We start from the raw sequence: 22927 nt of genomic DNA, 5'->3' as shown, positions 1-22927 counted from the left end.
ACACTCTCAAAGACACATGCATGCACTCACTGACAGACACACACCTACTGGCAGATACACACTAACAGTCATACACACATTCAATGACAAACACACAGACGTCACTGACAGACACAAACTCTCACTGATTTGACATACACACACTCACTGACAGACACAAATACACTCACTGACACTCATACAAACACACACATTCACTGACAAACACACACTGACAGGCACACAAACACTCAATGACAAACACAGACTCTGACTGATGTGACAGACACATACAAATTCACTGACACACACACACACATTCACTGACAGACACACACATACATGCACACACACACATTAACTGAGAGATACACACACACATTCTCTCACACACTCACAAATTACTAATAATATTATTTTAATTTGTCCATCCAGCCTCCCTACCTTTGGGAGAGCTGGAGTGGATATGTCCCTGGGAAGCAGTGGGACTGCTGTGAGGCAGACGGCTGTGAGCACATCAGAGACAGCGAGGAAGCTGTAATTCGCCTGACATCATATTCCGGCTCCCTGCATCAGTAGACGGCACGTGAGGGAGTAGAGCAGGAGGATTACATCTCTCTTGCAGCCTCTGATGTGCTCACAGCAGCCTGCCTCGGGGGTCCATAAACTGCCTCCTCCATGACCGGAGGAAGCATCGGGGACGTCAGTGCGGGCATTTTGGGATAGCTACAGCAAGGGTTGGCTTTAGGCGCCCTGTGTGAAAAATCACACACACTCGTAAGAAGTGACACACACACCTTTACAGTGACACAGTTTTTTTTTTTTTCTCTATATACTGGATTCACTATATTGATGTCCAAGTTTTTAAAATATTTATACGATTACATTACAAGTTGTGTTTTATTATTGTTTTTTACGGTTGCCTCCAGGCTGGCTGGAAGTTGGACCGTAGAAAAGGATGCTCCTAGCGCTCACCAATGGACCATCATCTTCCTTCTGTAGAGCGAAGCAGGATCAGGAACACGAGCTCTTACAAGAGCTCAGTAGCTAAGGGAGTATAAAGAGCATAGCAATCCCTGTAGTGATTATAGCTGTCACCCTACAAACATGAGTCAAGGCTGCAAGTTAGAGGGTCAAGTCATTCTGTTTATTGGCACCAAAAGAACCTTCTTTTATGCAGGTTTCCCTTAGATAGGACCACCCACAGGGCGTTACAAAAGAACCAATCACATAGGTACATTACATAAAACACTCCCAGTAATTACACACAAAATCATCCCCTCTGCCTGTGATATAATTATGTTACACAAGGGATTAACATAATTATCACAGACAGTAAAAATGCAGTTTTTACACATACACTGTAACTTTAAAACCATACATCCAATCTTCATAAAAATGACATATTATTAATCAGCAACCTTTAAATATATACATAACCAAAAATCACACAAATCCATCTAGTAGATCAAAAGTTAGGTGGAAGTCCTTTATGACCGACCGCAAGCACATTTTCCTGCCCAAAACAGTTCCATAGATTTGGGCTGTGCGGTCGGTCAATTTCATGCAGGAAAACGACGTGCGTTCGAATCTTCGAACGGGACTTAGTCTCTGCAGCTGAAAGTTCAGTATGGGAGAAGGTAAGGGTCAGCGGTGTTCGCGGAAATGTGTAGCCGATTTTAGTTCCTTGAATTTGGCTACACATACCGCTGGCCTCGCTCGAAGAACAAAGATGGCCGCCGCCACGTGTTCGTTTGCACGAACTGCGGCCACCCAGCGGTCGGCAATTAACCTGCAGTAACCTCCAAGCCTGGGAGGTAAATTGCCAGCACACTTCCACTTCTGGGTGGTCCGCCTGTGTGGTACTTGGTTCAGTAAGCCCCATTTACTGAACCAAGTGGGAGAAAGCCAGAGACACAGTATATTAAAGGTTTGGGGACACCGTCTTAAAGGGGCATTGTTCAGCAAAGTCACTATATGTCCCCAGACGGTTCTTAAAGGGCCATACACACCCAGTAAAAGTCCATACTGTTTTTAAAGGGCCCAATCTCCCAGGGTCATAGTCATGCGGGAGGAGGCTGGCAAATAGGCTTCTCCACAATCCAGGGAAGCAGGGCAATTTATCATTCAAAGGGCCAGTTACAAATAGCAGTTTGTAACAAGGTTACTCTCTGTAACATTAGGGCTAAATGGTCAGTTCTTGAGTGCTCTCTTTTTTGTTTAATTTTACCTAGCACCTGTTAAATTTCCTCACTGACTTGTAGACATGCCCCTTCTTTCACTGCAATCTTAACTACATTATGGCCCCCCTGGCAAAGCAGTGCACTAAGGCCCTGCCTACACAACTGCTCACAGGAAAAAAATTTAAAATATCAATAAAATTAAGCTTTATATATTTATTGGTACCTCCAACAAATGCAATGCAATCATACAATACACACACACAGACAGCTGAATACACACACAGAGACTGCTAAATACACACATATGGACTGCTGAATACACACACAGAATGGAGAATACATACAGACTGCTTAATGCGCACAAGCTGCTGGATACACACACACACACTGTTGAAACATACACACAGACTGCTGAGTACACACACAGAGCTGGCTGAATACATACTGTGACCGAAAGCAAGGAATTGTGCTGGATGAAGTCTATATATCTCCCCAGATTCTGCAAGGTTCTTACTTTGTGTAATTAGCTCCAGTAAAATGTATTGTATTAAAAATAATATTGCACTATATATATATATATATATATATATATATATATATATATATGCACTTTATATACATTAGTTCCATCAGTAGATTAGGGTGAAGGCTGCAACTGCATGCCAGGGAGCTGGGTGTTGGGAGTGGGGGGAGGAGGGGGGCAGGATACAGGGGCCCAAGTGGGGCAGGGTACAGGGTTCAATCGATATAAGAGGGCCCTGTTTGCACCTAGAAAAGCACTTGTTTTGGCATGATACATTTTCCCCAAAATGTATTACAGGTTATGTCCGCTGGACTGGGACAGATTTACATGTCAGATGCCTGTATGCACAGAATTCGTCTTCTTCCTCAACCCTAACCCCCCCCCCCCCCCCCCCAAAAAAAAAAAAAAGGCAGATAAAGGGTGTTTTATGAAGTCATTAATTTAGCATTGCAAGCATACAGAAGTCTAACGGTAACGGATACCGCACTCTCCTAGGTCCAAGGGTGCAAACAAGCCTGAGGTTGGCCAATCCTCACTATGTAATTTAGAAACATAGAAACATAAAATGTGACGGCAGATAAGAACCATTCGGCTCATCTAGTCTGCCCAATTTTTTTTAAATACTTTCATTAGTCCCTGGCCTTATCTTATAGTTAGGATACCCTTGTGCATATCCCACGCATGCTTAAACTCCTTTAGTGTGTTAACCTCTACCACTTCAGCTGGAAGCCTATTCCATGCATCCACTACCCTCTCAGTAAAGTAATACTTCCAGATATTATTTTTAAACCTTTGCCCCTCTAATTTAAGACTATGTCCTCTTGTTGTGGTAGTTTTTCTTCTTTTAAATATAGTCTCCTCCTTTACTGTGTTGATTCCCTTTATGTTTTTAAATGTTTCCATCATATCCCACTTGACTCGTCTTTCCTCCAAGCTATACATGTTAAGTTCCTTTTAACCTTTCCTTGTAAGTTTTTTTTGTTTTTTTGTTTTTTTATTTGTTTTATCCTGCAATCCATGAACCAGTTTAGTAGCCTGTGACAAAGTGCCACTTCTACCTGGAGAGGACTAATGGCTAGCCTCTTGCCTCATGACTATGGCTCCTCTCATCAGCCCATGCTGTAACTTTAACCCCATGGCGATTTGACTGTGGTTGTGGGATCTGAGCGCTGTTCAGATATATTAAGCGCTCAGATCCAAGCTATCTGGGGATGATACAGTATGATAGGAGTTATTTATTTTTTGTGTATTTTTGCTGTTGTTGTGAATAGGGATATTTTCTGTACCTGGAGATAGTTGGCTTACCACACTCAGTTAAGCCACTTAACTCACACAGCCTAACTCTGTGGAACTGGTTTGGGCAGGAAAATCCATGCTTGCAGTGATCACAAAGGACTTCTACCTAACTTTTAAACCAATGGAAGGAATTGCCTGACTTTTGAGTATGTTTGTATTTGGAGTATGCTGATTATGTGAAAGTGATGTATACTTTTAAAGTTATGAATATTGTGTAAAACTGTGTATTTTCTGCCTGTGATAATTAAGTTAGTCTATTGTGTTGAGATAATTGTATCACAGGCAGAGGGGAGGATTTTTTTGTTGTTGGTATAAATGGGAGTGTTTAGCTGTCTTGTAATGTATTGATTGGTGTGTTCTTCAAAACCCTGTGGGCAGTCCTGTATTTGTAAGACCTCCATAAAAGAAAGCCCTTTGGTGCTAATTAAACAGAACTGATCAACCCTTTCTTGAAGCCTTGGCTCATGCTTGGGGGATGGGATAACTGCACTCTGGGGATTGCTATAATCAAATACTCCCCAGAGTCAGCTCTTGCAAGAGCTTGTTTAGTTCCTGGTTCCTCCTCTCTGGATTTAGGAGAGGTTCACCCACTGGAAGCTGGATCCTGGCCTTGGATCCAGGGTGGGTGAGAGACGGCGAGACCCAGGCGCATCTGCATCGCTGGAAGTGGGGTCTGCAGTGCGGATGGTGTCGGTTGGAGTGCTTGGAGTCCTCAGCAAGCACTAGGAGCATCAATTGGCGGAGGTGCTCTGTCGGAGTGCCAGCGGTCCGTCACATAGCCCTCTGAACTCACTCTAAAGTATCAATATCCTTCTGGAGATACGGTCTCCAGTACTGCGCACAATACTCCAAGTGAGGTCTCACCAGTGTTCTGTACAATGGCATGAGCACTTCCCTCTTTCTACTGCTAATACCTCTACCTATACAATCAAGCATTCTGCTAGCATTCCCTGCTGCTCTATTACATTGTCTGCTTACCTTTAAGTCATCAGAAATAATCACCCCTAAATCCCTTTCCTCAGATGTTGAGGTTAGGACTCTATCAAATATTCTGTACTCTGCACTTATTATCTTGCACTTATCCACATTAAATGTCAGTTGCCACAACTCTGACCATTTTCTTCTAGTTTACCTAAATCATTTGCCATTTGGCTTATCCCTCCTGGAACATCAACCTTGTTACATATCTTAGTATCATCAGCAAAAATACATACCTTACCATCAAGACCTTCTGCAATATCACTAATAAAAACATTAAAGAGAATGGGTACAAGTACAGATTCCTGAGGTACCCCACTGGTGACATGCCCATGCTTCGAATATACCCCATTGACTACAACCCTCTGTTGCCTGTCACTCAGCCACAGCCATTTATGAGACTGCAGTTCAATATCACTGTTTTAACAGTTGCTATGGAGCTCATATTTTTGTAAACATATAGAAAACCCTCAAATATTAATTCAAATAACATTTTAAACTGTTGATGTTACGCTTTCATGGTCCAAATTTTCTTAATGTAAAAGTGTAGAATAGGAACAATAGGAACAATAGGTAAAAATATGATTTGTTTCACTGCTGTTGAATTATAAAGAGATCAGCATTTCACTTCTGCTCTATTTCCAAATAAAAATGGAAAAGTGTCACTGCATATATCTTTTTGCACATGTATATCAAGAGATGCCTCTTCCATAGGCAGACAAAGGGAATTAGCTAGTATGTGTTTTTTTTTTTTTTTAAATGCTACTATATGTTTGTGTTAAAAAACAAAAGTGCATAGTAGCCAGTTTTCCCTGGCATGAATAATATTGCACATTTTTTATATATCCATAATTTTGGGTTGATTAAGTTTACTTTTCTTCCTAGATTTTGAAGACATTTATTTATACATTTCAAAGTTCATTCACTAATCTTGTAATTGTAGCTAGTTGAAATCCAAATGGCAAAAATGTATTCTAAAATTGGAAGAATTATTCAGCTATTGTTGCCCACATTTTGCCATTGCGATTACAATTATGTAATTTGCAATTTAGCGATACAACCTAATGTTGTAGAAAATATTGATTAGAGAAAAGTATTGTTTATAGTCATATCTAACACAAAAAATGACTTTTTCAAACAAACTACTTTCTAAAATGTATAAATAAGAATACTCAAATTGGTAAATAAATTGGACAAGTTAAATTGTGAATGTGTTTTTTTTTTTGTTTTTTATTGTGCTGGCAGCTAGATGGATGCATAAAGGGAAAGAAACAATGCATTCCATTGGACACATGTACCAAAGAAGAAGCTCACTGGACAATTCAGAGATGTAAAGGGACAGTTGCTGTCCATTTTAAATCAAATTCAGAAGGTAATTATGCAACAACCATGTTTGTGTTTTGGTTATTTGTAGGATGAACAAATTTACTGTGATTTTAGAAGCCATTTCAAAAATGTTGGAATGAGGCATTATGTATATACACATCTTAAAACTGGTGGCTTTCTTAATTAGCGATATTCAGTATGCACAATGCCCCATGTAATTAGGGCCGCCATCAGGACATGACAACCATTATGGTCCTGGGCCCGACATTCCTTACATATGTATATATGTATATATGAGTATATGTATGGCACCCTGCTACCTGTTCCCTTTCCAGCTTCTTTGTATCTAACTTTTGCAAGTTCTGCGGACGTCTGAGCGTTACCATGGCAACGCTCCACACAGCAGGTCTTATTACATAGTTACATAGTTAGATAGCTGAAAAGAGACTTGCGTCCATCAAGTTCAGCCTTCCTCACACCTGTTTTTTGCTGTTGATCCAAAAGGCAAAAAAAAAACAAACCCAGTTTGAAGCACAATTTTGCAACAAGCTAGGACAAAAAATTCCTTCTTGACCCCAGAATGGCAGTCAGATTTATCCTTGAATCAAGCAGTTATTACCCTACATTGAAAGATGATATCCTTGAATATTCTGTCTTTGCAAGTATGCATCTAGTAGCTGTTTGAACATCTGTATGGACTCTGATAAAACCACTTCTTCAGGCAGAGAATTCCACATCCTGATTGTTCTTACAGTAAAAAAAACCTTTCCTTTGCCTTAGACGAAATCTTCTTTCTTCCAGTCTAAACGCATGGCCTCGTGTCCTATGTAAAGTCCGGTTTGTGAATAGATTTCCACACAATGGTTTGTATTGGCCCCGAATATATTTGTATAATGTTATCATATCCCCTCTCAGGCGACGTTTTTCTAAACTAAATAGGTTTAAATTTGTTAACCTTTCTTCATAGCTGATATGTTCCATTCCTTTTATTAATTTTGTAGCCCGCCTCTGCACTTTTTCTAGTGCCATGATATCCTTCTTTAGAACAGGTGCCCAAAATTGCACAGCATATTCAATATGTGGTCTTACCAGTGATTTATAGAGAGGCAAAATGATATTCTCGTCCCGAGAATGAATGCCCTTTTTCATGCATGACAATACCTTACTGGCCTTGGCCACTGCTGATTGACATTGCACATTGTTGCATAGTTTGTTGTCTATAACAATCCCCAAGTCCTTTTCGTGTGTTGTTATCCCTAATTCACTTCCATTAAGGGTATACGTTGCTTGTGTATTCTTTACGCCGAAGTGCATAACTTTGCATTTTTCAACATTAAATTTCATCTGCCATTTGAGTGCCCAGTCCTCCAGTCTATCTAAATCCGTCTGCAGCAAAGTAATATCTTGCTCACATTGTATTATTTTACAAAGTTTTGTGTCATCTGCAAACACTGAAACATGACTTTCAATGCTGTCTTCAAGATCATTTATAAAAATGTTAAATAGAAAGGGTCCCAGAACAGACCCCTGAGGGACACCACTTGCCACCTCTGTCCAGCTTGAAAATTTACCATTAACGACAACTCTTTGTATTCTGTTTTTAAGCCAATGTTCTACCCAAGAACAAGCATTTTCATCGAGACCGATTTCCTTGAGTTTGAACACTAATCTTTTGTGTGGAACTGTATCAAATGCCTTGGCAAAATCCAAATAGATCACATCCACTGCAACACCCTGATCTATACTTCTACTTACTTCTTCGTAGAACGCAATCAAGTTAGTTTGACATGACCTGTGCTTCATAAAACCGTGCTGATTTTTGCTGATAACCATATTCTTCTCAAGGAATTCTTGAATATTATCCCTTAATAACCTTTCAAATATTTTACCAGCCACAGAAGTTAAGCTCACAGGTCTATAATTTCCAGGCAAGGATTTTGAACCCTTTTTGAATATAGGAACCACATCTGCCTTCCTCCAATCCTCTGGAACACTTCCTGAAAGAAAAGAATCTTGAAAGATTAAAAACAGAGGTTCACTTATTTCTACACTTAGTTCCTTAAGTACACGTGGATGGATACCGTCAGGCCCTGGAGCTTTGTTTATATTAACTTTCTTTAGTTGCTGCAGCACATTGTCTTGAGTTAACCAATTACAATTATTCTGCAAGTTTTTAGAAGCAATCATTTGCACATCGATTGCCATGGGCTCTTCTTTTATATATACGGAGGAGAAATAGTTATTTAGAATTCCTGCCTTTTCTTGGTCTTCATTAACTAACACCCCCGTTTCAGTTTTAAGTGTACCAATACTTTCATTTTTGTTTTTTTTGGAATTTATGTACTTAAAAAATGCTTTGGGGTTGGTTTTGCTCTCTTTAGCTATCATTTTATTCATTTTGAAGTTTAGCAAGTTTAATTGCCTTTTTGCACGCATTATTTGCTTTCTTATATCTTTTATAAGATGCATCTGATTTGTCTGATTTAAATGCTTTAAATGCCCTTTTCTTATTTTTAATCTCTTGTTTTACTTCTCTACTAAGCCACATTGGTTTTAATTTGTTTATTTTATACTTATTTCCCAATGGTACATACTGAGAAATGTACCTTTCTAATATTTGTTGGAAGATGATCCATTTATCCTCAGTGTTCTTTTCACTAAAGAGTTTATGCCAGTCAATATATTGCAAAGCTTCCCTTATCTTATTGAAATTGGCCTTTTTAAAATTATATGTTTTAGTATACCCCATGTGCTTTTGTTTTTTTGAGTTTATTTCAAAGGACACTATATTGTGATCACTATTTCCCAAGTGCTCACCTACTTGAATGTTGGTCAAAAGATCGACGTTGTTTGTTAAAATCAGGTCCAGACAAGCGTCCATTCTAGTTGGTGCTTGTACAAGTTGTGACATGAAGTTGTCATTTAACAAGTTTAAAAACCTAATTCCCTTTGCTGAGCTACTAGTCCCTATGTCCCAATTTATGTCTGGGTAATTAAAATCTCCAATAATTAAAGTGTTACCAAGATTTGCAGCTTTCTCAATTTGCTCAAACAGCTGTTGTTCCTCGTCAATATTAACATTAGGTGGTTTATAACATATCCCAACCAATAGTTGGTTTCCCTTCTTTTCCCCCAAGCAGATATTTACCCATAAAGCTTCCACATTTTCCTCATCGCATTCAATTTGCTTAAGATTTGGCTTTAAATCATGGTTGACATACAAACATACCCCACCACCCTTCTTGTTTTTCCTATCCTTCCTAAATAATGTGTACCCATTTAAGTTAACTGCCCAGTCGTGTCTCATCCCACCATGTTTCAGTTATGCCTATTATATCATATTGTTTAGTGTATGCTAATGCCTCTAGTTCCCCCATTTTGTTATTTAGGCTCCTTGCATTAGTAAGCATACATTTAATATCATGCGTCTCTTGTTTATTTTGTGAATTACCAACATTGCATAGCTTCTCTGTTCTGAGCTTGCCCCTCCCCCCGTCTCCACCCTCCTTATACTGTTCTAAAGCCCATCTCCTTTCTGTCCTATCTCCATTTTGTAGATTGCTATGACCCTCCCCCCCCTACTACTAGTTTAAAATCTCCTCCAACCTTCTAGCCATCCTATCCCCCAGCACTGCAGACCCCCTTCCGTTTAGGTGCAATCCATCACTACTATATAGGTTGTACCCAATCGCAAAGTCGGCCCAGTGCTCTAAAAACCCCAAACCCTCCTTCCTGCACCAAGACTTCAGCCACGCATTAACCTCTCTAATCTCCCGCTGCCTTTCCACTGTAGCACGTGGCACAGGTAATATCTCAGAGAATACCACCTTGGAGGTTCTTTTCTTGAGTTTGCTACCTAATTCCCTGAAATCATTCTTTAGGACCTTCCATCTTCCTCTTACTTTGTCATTGGTACCAACATGGACCATGACCGCTGGGTCATCCCCAGCCCCTCCCAATAATCCATCCACTCTGTCAGCAACATGCAAGAGTTAGACAGAGAGGAGCTGGAAAAGGAGCTGGAAAAGGAACACAGAGTGTGCTCCTGGGCCCCCGTCTGCAATGTACATCAGCTGGATCCCTCCACCATACCACCAGGAAATATGAGCTCCCCCTCCCCTGGCAAGGTAAGAAGCAGGAGTGGGGAATAATATGAAATATACACAAATTAAATGTAAAAAAAATACTTCTCCCCATATTTTACACACACACACACACACACACTACTTCATTACACAAGCACACACACTACATTCAGTATACACACTCTGCATTCACTACATTCACTATACATACTCTCTATTCACTACAAACACACTAAATTCATTATACACTCTCTGCACACACTACAAACACTACTTTCACTATACACACTCTCCATTCACAAAAAACACACTACATTCATTATACACACTCTGCACTTACTACAAACACACTACATTCACTATATATACTCTGCAGTCCCTAAAAACACATTAAATTTACTATATACACTCTGCACTCACTACATTCACTATACACACTCTACGCTCACTGCACACACACACTATATAGACTATACACACTCTACGCTCACTGCACACACACACTATATATACTATACACATTCTACGCTCACTGCACACACACACTTTATATACTATACACACTCTGCACTCACTAAACACTCACTACATTCACTATATATACTCTGCACTCACTAAAAACACACTACATTTACAATACACACTCTGCACTCACTATACGCTCACTACATTCACTATACACACTCTACGTTCACTGCACACACACACTATATATACTATACACACTCTGCACTCACTAAACACTCACTACATTCACTATACACACTCTGCAGTCATTATACATTCACTATACACACTCTACATTCACTACACACTCTGCATTCACTATACACACACTACATCCACTACACAAACGCACACTCTGCAGTCATTATATAAACACACACTCTACATTCCCTGTACAAACACATTCAGCATTCACTATACACACCTACATTCACTACACCAGGGGTAGTCAACCTTTTAATACCTACTGCCCACTTTTTTTCTTTGTTGATGGTGAAATTTCTACCAGTGCCACAGTAACTAATTTTATAGCTCAAGTGCGATTTTAATTAATTTTTTTTAGGAAGGAGTTTTTTTTGATGTACTTAAAAAGTAATATTTACTTAAATGTATCTATTTTTTTCCATTCTACTACACTGTGTGTGTGTGTGGGAAACATGAAGGTTGCTGTATGTGTGTGAAGGGTGCAGTGTGTGTAGGATGCTGTGTGTGGGGGGGAATGAGTGTGTGTGTGTGTGACGGGTGGTGTGTGTGTGTGTGTGTGTGTGAGAGAGTGAGAGGTGATGTGTCAGGATAAGCTAATGCTCAACACACAGAACTTAAGTAAAAATAAAAGAAAACCCTAAGACGTATTACTGGGTCTTAGAATGGACGGATTTAAGGTATATAAGGAAAAACCACAAGACAAGCTATGGACAAGAACGCAGAAAACACGAAAACAATGAATAAGCCAAGGAATATAGAGGTCAGGATAGTCAGGAGCCAAGCCAAAGGTCAAGGAGTACAGAGATCAGATAGTCAGAAGGAAAGCCAAGGTCAAATCAGAAACACACTGTCGGATAACTAGAATGGAAACCATGACAGGGCACAAAGAAATTGACAAAAAAGGTTTATATAGCAGCAGGTTCTCCCTGATTGGCTGCAGGGAAGCATGTGATAGTGAATGTGTGTGTGACATCACTCACACGTTCCAAATGGAATGACACTCTAAGGGTTAATCACAAACCTTTAAAAGGATCTAACAGAAATGAAAAAAAAGCAAAGAGAAACCAATCAAATTGCTAAAACCAGGAGTGGATACCAACACCTAAAATATGTATGATATATGTGTGCTTAGATATCCTATATTCACATCCCATTCAGCCAATTTAGAAGAATTAAGTGGAATTGCTCGGAAATGGAAGTGTGCAAATTACAAATGGAAGACCTGAAGAAACAATTTCTGAACAAAGGATATGCAGTGGACCTAGTAGAAGATGCCCTAAATAATGCAATTGAAATACCTAGAGAAGACACATTGGTGAAAAAAATTAAAAAAAACACAACAGAATATGGAGACTACAGTGTTTATCACCCAGTACAGTAACCAGTCCTTCCAATTTTATTACATATTTGCTTAAGTCTCCTGAGACAAACTGCCTTTTGTCACTGGTTTCTTATGGGACCAACTGCCCTTTGCCCCTGGCTTTTGGAGGAGCCTGATTGCCAGCCTCCTGCCTTATGACTATAGCCCTGTGGTGTATGGCCCTTTAAAAACATTATTTGGGCATATTAGATTGTAACACACTTTTTCTGCCCATTTAATTTTATGAGAAAATGTGCCTCTTCCCTTCCCCCGTTTTCCTGTCTATTGTTTCTCCAGCAGGGCATTGTAGAAGGGACACTGCCAGACCAGTTTAAACTGGCTGCTTTGTTCCTTTCTCAATCTCTCATCAGCCTTTGCTAAACTTCAACCCCACGGCTATTCAATTCTGCTTGTGGGATCTGAGCGCTGTTCGGATATATTGAGCACTCAGATCCAAGCTATCTGGGGATAGGTTTAATGTGGGGGTTCTATTCAGTATAATAGGAATGATGTATTTGTATGTATTTTTTTCTGTTGTAAATGGAGATATTCACTGTACCTGGAGATAATTAAGTTACCACATCCACTTAAGCCAATTATCTCCAGGATAGAGGAGAAGATAGACCGGCTGCACAGCCTAAATCTGTGGAACTGTTTTGGGCAGGAAATCTATGCTTGCAGTCGGTCAAATCGGACTTCCACCTAACTTTTGAACCACTGGACCAATTTGTATGATTTTGACATATGTTTGTATACTGATTATGCTGATTCTGAATATATGCATGTACATTTTAGGAGTTATGTTATTGTATGAAACTGTATATTTTCCTGCCTGTGATCATTAAGTTAACCCACTGTGTACAGTGATTATATCACAGGCAGAGGGGAGGTTTTGTGTGCCTTGACTGGGAGTGTCTGACTGTATTGTAATGTGTTTAATTGGCTGTTCCACAAGACCATGTGGGTGGTAACCTTGTGGAAAAACCTGCATAAAAGAAAGTCCTTTGGTGCTTATTAAACAGATCTTCTTGACCCTCAACTCGCAGCTTTGACTCGTGTTTGGAGGGGACAGCTATAATCACTACAGGGATTGCTATGCTCTTCATACTCCCTTAGCTACTGAGTTCTTGTAAGAGCTCTTGTTCCTGATCTTGCTTCGCTCTACAGAAGGAAGAGGTTCACCCACTGGAACCTGGAGCCTGGTCATAGGTCCAGGGTGGATAGCAGATGGCGAGATACCAGCCCAGCAGCGGTGGTTCGTGGAGTCTGCAGTACTTATGGTGTCTATGGTGCTGATGGTCCTTTGGTTAGTGTTAGGAGCATCCTTTCTATGGTCCAACTTTCAGCTAGCTGGGAGGCAACCGTAACATCTCCCTTTACTAGAACTCCACAGCAGCACATTAACACAGAGAAAAAAACAACCAATCAGAAAAAGGTAATGAAACCCATAAAAGGCCCCTCACAACCAACTATTTCCTATTTCTTTGCTGCTCCACAACAAGCACAGGTCAAAGTACTTCTACCTCCTGTTCTTATGGGGGTTGTGGGACTTTGGTTTTAGCTATATTTTGTGCATATATATGTGCCTATTGTGTATTTATTGTGTAGATATTGTGTATATGGAGTGTATAATTTCATATACATAGCTTTTTGTATGGAGTATAGATTTTATATTTCTTGTGTGTAGATACTGTATATTTGTCTACATTTGTTTTCTTGTATTTGGTATGTAGATCTTGTTTATTGACGTTTTGTCTGCATATGTATATGTCCTTATCTTTTCCTTTCTGCCCTTTTTGCCTGGTTGTTACCAGGCTCTATCTTGTTTTTTTTCCCCTTGATGTTCCCGTCTGTGGGTTTTCCCTTGGGGTCCCGCGACAGTCAGCATCGCGCCGCTGCTCTGCCCCATCGCCTGGTTTTCTCCCCTCTCCGTGACGATACACCATCGGGGACTTTCCACATTCATTCCAGCTGCTCAGGTACTGACATTGATACAGGTTTATGGCTGATGGTATTTTTTTCTAGCAGCTGTCCCCTCCATAGGTTCTTTCATGCCTATGGATTGTGTGGGATAACAAGAACAAAAAAAAGGAGTGTATACCGCGCCTAGAGATTAATATATGCAAAAATATACATACATATATTGTCAAATGTATCCAGAATAGGCGATGACCTCAAAATAAAAATAGACAAAAAGATAATAGTGCAATACAGTAAATCAATCTGGAAAATGGTGAATATAACTATACACAGTCCACTCACATTTGGATGAGCTATAACAGAGCTCAGCTGTGATGCGCTTGGACGGTACAATCCCCGTCTCAGGATATGTGGTTATGGTAAAGATGTTTCCAGAGTGCAGTATGCGTAGTTTATATGGAAAAAGAGAATAAAGCAGCCAATGGTGAAGTAAGTACTAATAATTAAATAAAGGATAAATAGTAATGTACTTACAATTGCTAGAGCATAAAGCCTGCTCTAGTGTAAACAGCTTGGGTGGTATAATCCCCACCAAGGATGTACAGGATCCAGGAAGTAAAAAAATGATTGAATATAAAAGTAATCTAATAAAATTATACTTTAATATAAACAAACATGTAAAAAACCATAATAGGTATAAAATAAAAGTTCACGTAACGCGTTTCGCCTGATTAGGCTTCTTCAGAAGTGTGGTATAACCTCCTCAAGGATCCGTTTATATATGCTTGTAAATTGGTTAATTCGTTAATGGTGTGCTGCTTCCTGTTTCCGGGATTTTTGTCTGGAACGCACGTGTCGCATTGGCAGTGACGCGGTAACCGCGTCACACTGGAAGTGACGCGGTTCACGCGTCATGCCGGGAAGATAACTCTGCGTGGATAGTTCGAATGGTGTGATGCTATTGCGCTCGTATGGAACGCACGCAACGCTCAGGGAACAGCGTGCGTTGCGTTCCTAGCGCCATGATAGCTTAATCGAATCGGAGAGCACAGAGAATGGGCATTTAGCCCTTCTCTGTGGTGGCATAACTGCCATATTTGGCATGAAACAAAAATTAGAAATACTACATATTAGTGTCACAAAGGAACACCAAAGTGATGATTATATTAAAACATAATTATAATTATATAAAAAGCAATAGTAGTGACAACAAAGTATGTATTAAATAACCATAAGGTTTATATAATACAAAAGGGGGGAAAACATATTGAACATAATCTGAATGGATGTATATAATATATATTTATAATAAGATGATAGTCTGCTTCCCCTTCTGGTATCCTCCCCTACCTCCCCGTCGCCGGGCCGCAGGAAAATCTGCTTCAGGCATCGCGACCCGCGGGCGGTGGGGGAGGAAAGGAGCTAGAGGACTGCCACGTGGGAGCGGCAATCCTCATTCCACTTTAGGTGCTCTCCCCTGCACGGACTCCTGCTCCAGTCGGGGGTTTGGGGATTACCTGTGCCGTATATACACATATGATTCTCATTTATTGTCTGTTTTCAGTTGCTGTGATGGCATGTACAGTTAGTTAATCAAGCCTACTAGGTTACAGGATGCGTACTTCTACCGTTTTCTTAGCATCCCAGGCTGCTTTACACACATGGGGAGGTTATCCTCTAGTTAACCCTTTCAGTTCATTTTAGGGTGCAGTTTACACTGTGTTTCTATGTGTAGTTAAATTTTCAGTTGGTTTCCCTGTGTCCTGGACAGATGGTATCCGGCCTGGTTTGCTTATTTCCCAGGCCTTGTGCCCACATTTATTAATGCAAGTACCTCTTTTTATAGTTTTAATTCTTAAAACAACTACTCTCATCTGTCTAAACATACATGACTTACTCATGGGGGGATGTCACGGAGCCCGGCATTCTAATTCTAGGCTTCAGAACAAGTTGTGCCTCCTTGTCATTGTAAACAGCTCCTGTATCATAACATATGGATGCCTCTGTAACTGTTTCGGTAATTTTCAATTGCACACACTGGGTAAGCCCCCCGCTTGCTTGGCAGTTAAATTCTAGGTTTGCTCTACCCTGATACTGCTACATATATTCTATAATGCTGTGGACCGTACATCATTCCGATACATCAAATGGAGCTGGCCTGCCTCAACTATGCCCCAAATTTGGCCAGAGTTTGGCTGTGCCCTAAAAATTACCCTGCTTTGTCTGTTCCCCTTGATTTGCCTGCTCTGTCTGTGCCATCGCCACCGGATGACCCCGGTTTGGCTACCCATCTAAGTATATATATATATATATATATATATATATATATATATATATATATTTGTGTGAAGGGCTCATGATGGTACAGAGTAATAAACATTGATAAGTGTAGGATGGTATACAAGTAGCAAGTCGGTTGTGGTGTGCCTGAACCGACGATGAGGTAGGCCTGTAAATAAAGACGGCAAAAATAGAAATTTCAATATTTAATACAAACCACCAAGATACATACTTTTAACAAGACATGTTCTGAAAAGCATTTCTTACTTCTTGTACAGGGTTAGGAATGTATCGTGTGTAAGTGGATGATTTCCAGCGCCCCAGTGTCTTGATAACATGAACCGGTATGTTTACACTGGAGGCTATGGAGGCCACTCCTATGCGGAAGGAGTGGCCTGAATAGTTAGCTGGCTTGAGTCCCAGCTGTGTTAGTAATGACCTGACGTGGGTCATGAAGGTGGTAGTAGTGAGTACTGAACCTTGTAGAACAAAAAGTGGTTGAGATGGCGGTGCCTTGTTATTCTGTGTATAAGAATCCAGTATTTGGACGGGGCACCATCTGTTGTGAGTCGGATAGTACTTAACCTCTACTGGTGGTGCATGTTGATTGTTTTTGGAATGAGGTAGTGTCAGGATATAATAATCCATATGTTTGGTTAAGTGTGAATGAAGCAGGAGGTGAGTGGATTGTGTTGTATTGATGGCGGTAAATTCTCTAGGTCTCAAAAACCCATAAAAGGCCACATAAATTGCTGTTTTGATGACTAGATTTGTGCTGATGGAAAAGGGTTTTAGATCTAGTAGGTGTGATAATTCTTTAAAGATATGAAAATCTATAGGAAGCCTCTGTGCTGTATGCAGGGGTTCGGATCTTTGTATACCCCTAAGGATGTTCCTAATTTGGTACGATGACCTAAAACTTGAGTTGTTGGGTTGTAACGTTAGCATGTGATGTTGGACGCCTGTTAGATATAGTTTGATTGTGTTGTAAGAAAGTTTGAGTTTGATGTGGCAAAAAGAGGCAAAACCTAAAAATGATGTCATGATGAACGGTTGTAATATGTTGTGTTCCGAAAGGAATCTTTTAAATAAAATGAAAGCTCTGTCATAAGTTTTCCGGGTATTTGTAGATAGTGCTAGTCGGGACAACGTTCTGCTATGTTGCATGATAGCGTCTAGTCCATTACTAGCTGATGGAACAGTGGAGTGGCCGTGGCTGTGAGCGCGGCTGACGGGAGAAGTTGATGAAAGGCCTGGAATTTAAAACGAGACAAATTATCAGCTGCCTCGTTAAATATACCTGGAATATGAACCCAATACAAGAAGAAATTATGACATGCTGCCAACCAAGTGAGTTTCCTCAGAAATCTCATGATAGTAAGGGATTTGGAGCAACCTTTGTTAATAATGTGACAGGTTGCTTGGTTGTCTGAGTAACACCTTACTGAACCTGTCCATAGATGTCCCCATGCCATGGCAGCCGCCACGATGGGATATATCTCAAAAAGAGCTGAGGTAGAGGAAAAACCCTCCAGGTCCTGAGCCTCTGAAGGCCAGCTGCCCCAAAGCCATTCGTTCACGAATATTGCTGCAAAACCTGTGGTAGACGCCGCGTCTGACCAAATAGTAGGAGAGGTGTCAGACAATTGAGGGAGGAACATGCTTTTACCATTCCAGGTGGTTAAAAAGTTTCTCCACATGAGTAGGTCTGTCGTAGCTTGGGTATCTAGGGATAATCTGTGTGCATCATGTAGAAAACGTGGGAACATACTGAGGAGTCGTGAGATGAAAGCACGGCCTTGAGGTATAATACGCATGGCAAAATTGAGTGACCCCAGTAAAGATTGTAGTTCTTTGCGGTTACAAGTGCGTAGTTGTATGTAGAGATTGATGTTTGTCAGGATGTTTTCTACCTTGGTGCGTGGCAGGCTAGCTTGCATGTTGGCTGAGTCTAGCATGATGCCCAGGAATGTGATGATGGTATCTGGGCCTTCGGTCTTGGTAGGGGAGACTGGGACCCGCAACTGGTTGAATAGGCTGACGGTTTCTTTGAGGCTACTGGGAGGGGAAGAATTCTCCTCGACCAGTAGGAAATCGTCCAGATAGATAATGTATGACTGTAGGGCATCTGGATATATTGAGTAGTAACCAGCAAAGGGTTTCGGCGAATTTGTCAAATATGGCTGGACTACTTTTAGAACCAAAAGTTAGGCGTGAGAAAAAGTAGTAGTTCCCTGCCCATTTGATGCAGTGTAGGTGCCACAGTGTAGGGTGGATCGGTAGTAGTTTGAAAGTATTTGTTATGTCGGTCTTGCTGAGCCATGCACCAACTCCTGCCTGTATGATAGCCGTAATGGCGGGATCTATAGTGGAATATTGTAGGGAGAATTCCTCTGATGGTATTAGGGAGTTAAGGCTAGGAGTGGTTGAGGTGTGTGGTGCCGATAAATCAATAATAAGTCTCTGCTTGTTGGAAGATTCCCTGTGACAATCCCGATAGGTTTTGTCCTCCATGTGGTGAAAGGAGGGGATTGAAAAGGTCCCAATAAGAAACCCTCTGTCACTTCTTTAGCTATGAGTGTGTCAACAGCTGTAGGGTTGTGTTGGGCGGATTGTAAATTTGGACATTCCAGGATTCCAGAAGGCATTTGTATGATACCCGTGTGGAATCCTTCTGATGGACCAGAGATTATGAAATCTACCAAATGTGTAGATGGATGCTGTGACAGAAATGTCGAAAGTAGGGATATGTTTATAGACGTTAAGTATTGTTCAGGATACATTTTATTGGGACACATGATTTTAGCATGTGCCCTGAAACATTTTGAACATATATGCAATAAACGACAACCGCTGTAATTACATGTTCCAACATTAAAATTATTACATATCTGGGATTTGCCCAGAAACTTGATAGGCCTTCCCAGTTTGTCTTTGGATATTTTCTCCATAGGACCAGCGGAGCTAGGTCCTTGCAAGTGGGTATGCTCGTTAGCAGTGGTGGGACAAAAATTTGCCGAATGAGACATGGAGGAGCAGTATGCACAAGCCGGCGTCCTTAGACCTGCAAAGTGTCTGCAGAAAATCACCGTGTCTATCTTGCTCCAGTTGGACCTTGTCCCGTACTGTGAGAAGGCGCCTGACACTTTCGCAGAAAAAGATCTATGGTAATCGTAGAATGCCGATCCACCATATTTATTGCCCAGGTCCACCAGCTTGTGCATATACATATCAAATTCCTCACGCCTGTGTGGGTAAACGGCACATGTGACGTCCCGGTAAATGCCAAAGGCCAACACAAATTCCGGGATGGTGAGTTTCCTATTTAGGCGTGCATCCCTAGACTTGACCACCACAGAAATATCCTCATACGCATAAGTTTTATGCTCCACCACATCCTGGGAGGCAATTAGTAGTGCAGCTAAGTTGACATCTTTACCTTCCAGGATGTCTTTCTTAAGGTGCTCAGGTATCATATGGGCAGGGTTAACCTCCTGCTCGTCAGAGGTGGTGGCTGGAGAAACTAATCGCAACTCGACCAGTGGCGGAGGGGTCGCAGTGGCCGACCCAGCCATGGTAAGGGCTGTGGTGACCGATTCCAGTCTCTCCAGCCTGGAGTTGACCTTGCCCATGGATGACATGAGGGATGTTAGCATGCCGTGTATATCTGCCGGGTTAGACTGGCTAGTCCCTTCCCCTGCATCAGTGTTATCAGTTGAGGTGAGCAGTAATTTGTACAGTTCCGCTTTCCTGGCAGTAGCGGGGAAAGGAATTTGTCGCCTCCTGAGTTCGCTGGTTATGCGAGGGATTGTCCATGACCTGAAAGATGCAGGACTAGCCATGTCTTCTTCCTGTGATGGGGTATTTGCTCTAGCCAGAGTGCTCGGGATGGAGAAATCCTCTACCCCTTCTTGAGACATACTAGATGAGAAAATATATCGTTAGTGTGTGGAACCCCAGGGGATGTACTGGCGGGCTAACTATGCCGGTTAAGGCGAAAAATTAATCTTGTTCTTTGGTGACAGGTGAGGCCCTGCTAGTTGCCAAGTGGCTATGAGAGACTCTATCTATGCGTTGGCACGAGGGGATATTGAGGCCACCCGACGTAGTGGCAGGAATTCGTAGGCCTCTCGGTGACAATAAAAGAAAACAGGGGAAGGGAGTGACAGATGACGCCCTCTCTATAATTAGCGAGCCGGCTGACTCAAGTGTGGCTCGAGGGGCGTTTGCCTCCGAAACGTTGAGGCGGGGTGTTGGCCTCGCGGACCGCTAAACTATAGGCAGTATGCCAAGAGGGGAGATACCTATTTGGGCCTAAACCCCTGGATTTGCCAGTACTCTATGTCCTATGTAGAGATGGAATGTATGTGAATCATGACGTGAGCAGGCTTACATACCTGGTAGTATGTATACATATTTTGAGATGCGTCAGGTATAGAAAAACCTGGGTAAACCTAAATGGGTAGAAATAAGATATGATAGTATGATAATTGGATCCTGTGATACCAATGTAGACTAGATATGCTGTAGTTGCTTTTCTAACCGTATGTGTTGTAGGGAAAAATGTATGAGCATGGTAGTAACCTGCCTGATTTGTTATGGTGTATAACCGTAACGCAGAAATTTACCCTGGTAGCGGGGTGTTTAGGGTGTGTATGATGTGTGTGACCAAAATTATATATATATATGGCCATGCTACTGTTTGTAGTATTCCATGGTGCCGGGAGTTATATGATTTATCCGGTATGGATTATCTAAGCCGTGATGTAAAATTGAAAGATGTGGGTGAGGTACAAAATATGTGAAAATAACCATATGCAGAAAAATTGACGTATGAGTGGTTGAACCAAAACGTGTGATTCAACACGAAAGTTTGTGATGTTGGGACCGTGTTCTTGTATACTCACTATATCGTTTGAGTACATACAGAAAGGTCAGAAATTGTACATGCCATATAATCGTGTGTACATGGTTGTGAAAAACGTAATATTCAGAAATACCTTTAGAGGTAACTTATCACATTTATGTCTTATACATGCTATCTAAATTAATGTGAACATAAATTAATATATGAGTCAAAAAGAACCTAAAAAAATAATGATCATATATGGATTGTGCATGAAATAGGTAAATATACCGAACTATATTTTATGTATACATATACAGGCTGTATTGCTGTATTAAAAGATATGCAAACGAATTGCGATGTGAATGACATGACCAAACTGCCGAAAGCATATATCGCATGAATGACCAGATACTGTATGATACAGACATAGGCGAAAGATACGTGTATGAGACATGCAGAAAACCGAACGCCAGTCAGTTCGAATGAGTACGTATGATAGAAGTAGACGAATTGAAACAAAGTGGGTACTGGTGAATGAGTACCATTCGTATAGAAACTAACGAAAGGAATTTAACCGAATATGTAGCTGGCCGTAAAGCGTTGGGCCGTAAAGTAAGGCCCGTTTAACAGCGCGACGCCGTGGGAATGATCCAGGCGTCGAACTTATGATTTGGAAGTCACTAGGACGTAGTCTGCGACGAAGACCGGATTTGTGAGGAGCTGGACGGGTGGAAAACCTGTAAGGAATCCTGGACACAGCTACACCAGACGAAAACCGCTGTTTTTTTGAAAAGCAAGATGGCGCCCCACGTGAACTGGAAGTGGATTCTCATGCAACGCTGACCTCGAAGGTATGGAGCCAGGTAAGGGGTGTCCCTTAAGTAGGGAAGGGGTGTGTCATACGCCCCTCCCACAAACAAAGGCCTAAAGGCCTTACTACATATATATAGCGGGCGCTGTATATCTTGCCTTGACCACATATTTGGGGTGCAGCCCCTATTACTCTGCCAATGTTCCTGAGCATCACCCTAACATATCAGGGTCCTGACTAGGGCCCTTCCAGAATCCTCTCAGGTTAGGGGCTCTTGGCACACCCACTGCAGACGACTCAATAGTAAAGAATGCCCAGGTACTATGGGAAGGGTGGAGACACTGAACCTCGACCCAAAAAAGGGCAGGGCTCCAGCACAATGGCAGGGTCCTGTGGGCTCAGGCTCACCTGTCTGGCAGAGACGTCTTTCCGACGGAGGGGAGGAGTTCAACCTACCGCCCCTGGCCTCCTTGGGCGGTGGCAGGCAGTCTAGGTTTCCTCTGATGGAGAATTCAAGGACGTGCTGGAGACCTCTGTGTGGCCCTGTGTAGTCGGGTGTCATTCTATGCAAGAACTGCCCACCTCTAGGCTGGAGGACGCTGTATTTCCTGAACACTACGGGCGAA

At 41.5% G+C, this 22927-nt stretch overlaps 1 protein-coding gene across 1 annotated transcript in view; it reads left to right on the top strand.

Annotated features, from left to right (window-relative positions):
• Positions 1–22927, top strand: part of CARD11 (caspase recruitment domain family member 11) — a 1037045-nt gene that overhangs the window by 720090 nt on the left and 294028 nt on the right. Inside the window, exon 16 of the mRNA XM_063430219.1 lies at positions 6205–6331. Coding sequence (XP_063286289.1) covers positions 6205–6331 — 127 coding nt within the window. The remainder of the gene's footprint in view (positions 1–6204; positions 6332–22927) is intronic.

The sequence above is a fragment of the Pelobates fuscus genome, chromosome 8 (genome assembly GCF_036172605.1).
Source record: "Pelobates fuscus isolate aPelFus1 chromosome 8, aPelFus1.pri, whole genome shotgun sequence".
Classification (NCBI taxonomy): Eukaryota; Metazoa; Chordata; class Amphibia; order Anura; family Pelobatidae; genus Pelobates; species Pelobates fuscus.
The sequence above is the reverse complement of the archived record's forward strand: the minus strand, read 5'-3'. Positions and strand labels throughout refer to the sequence as shown.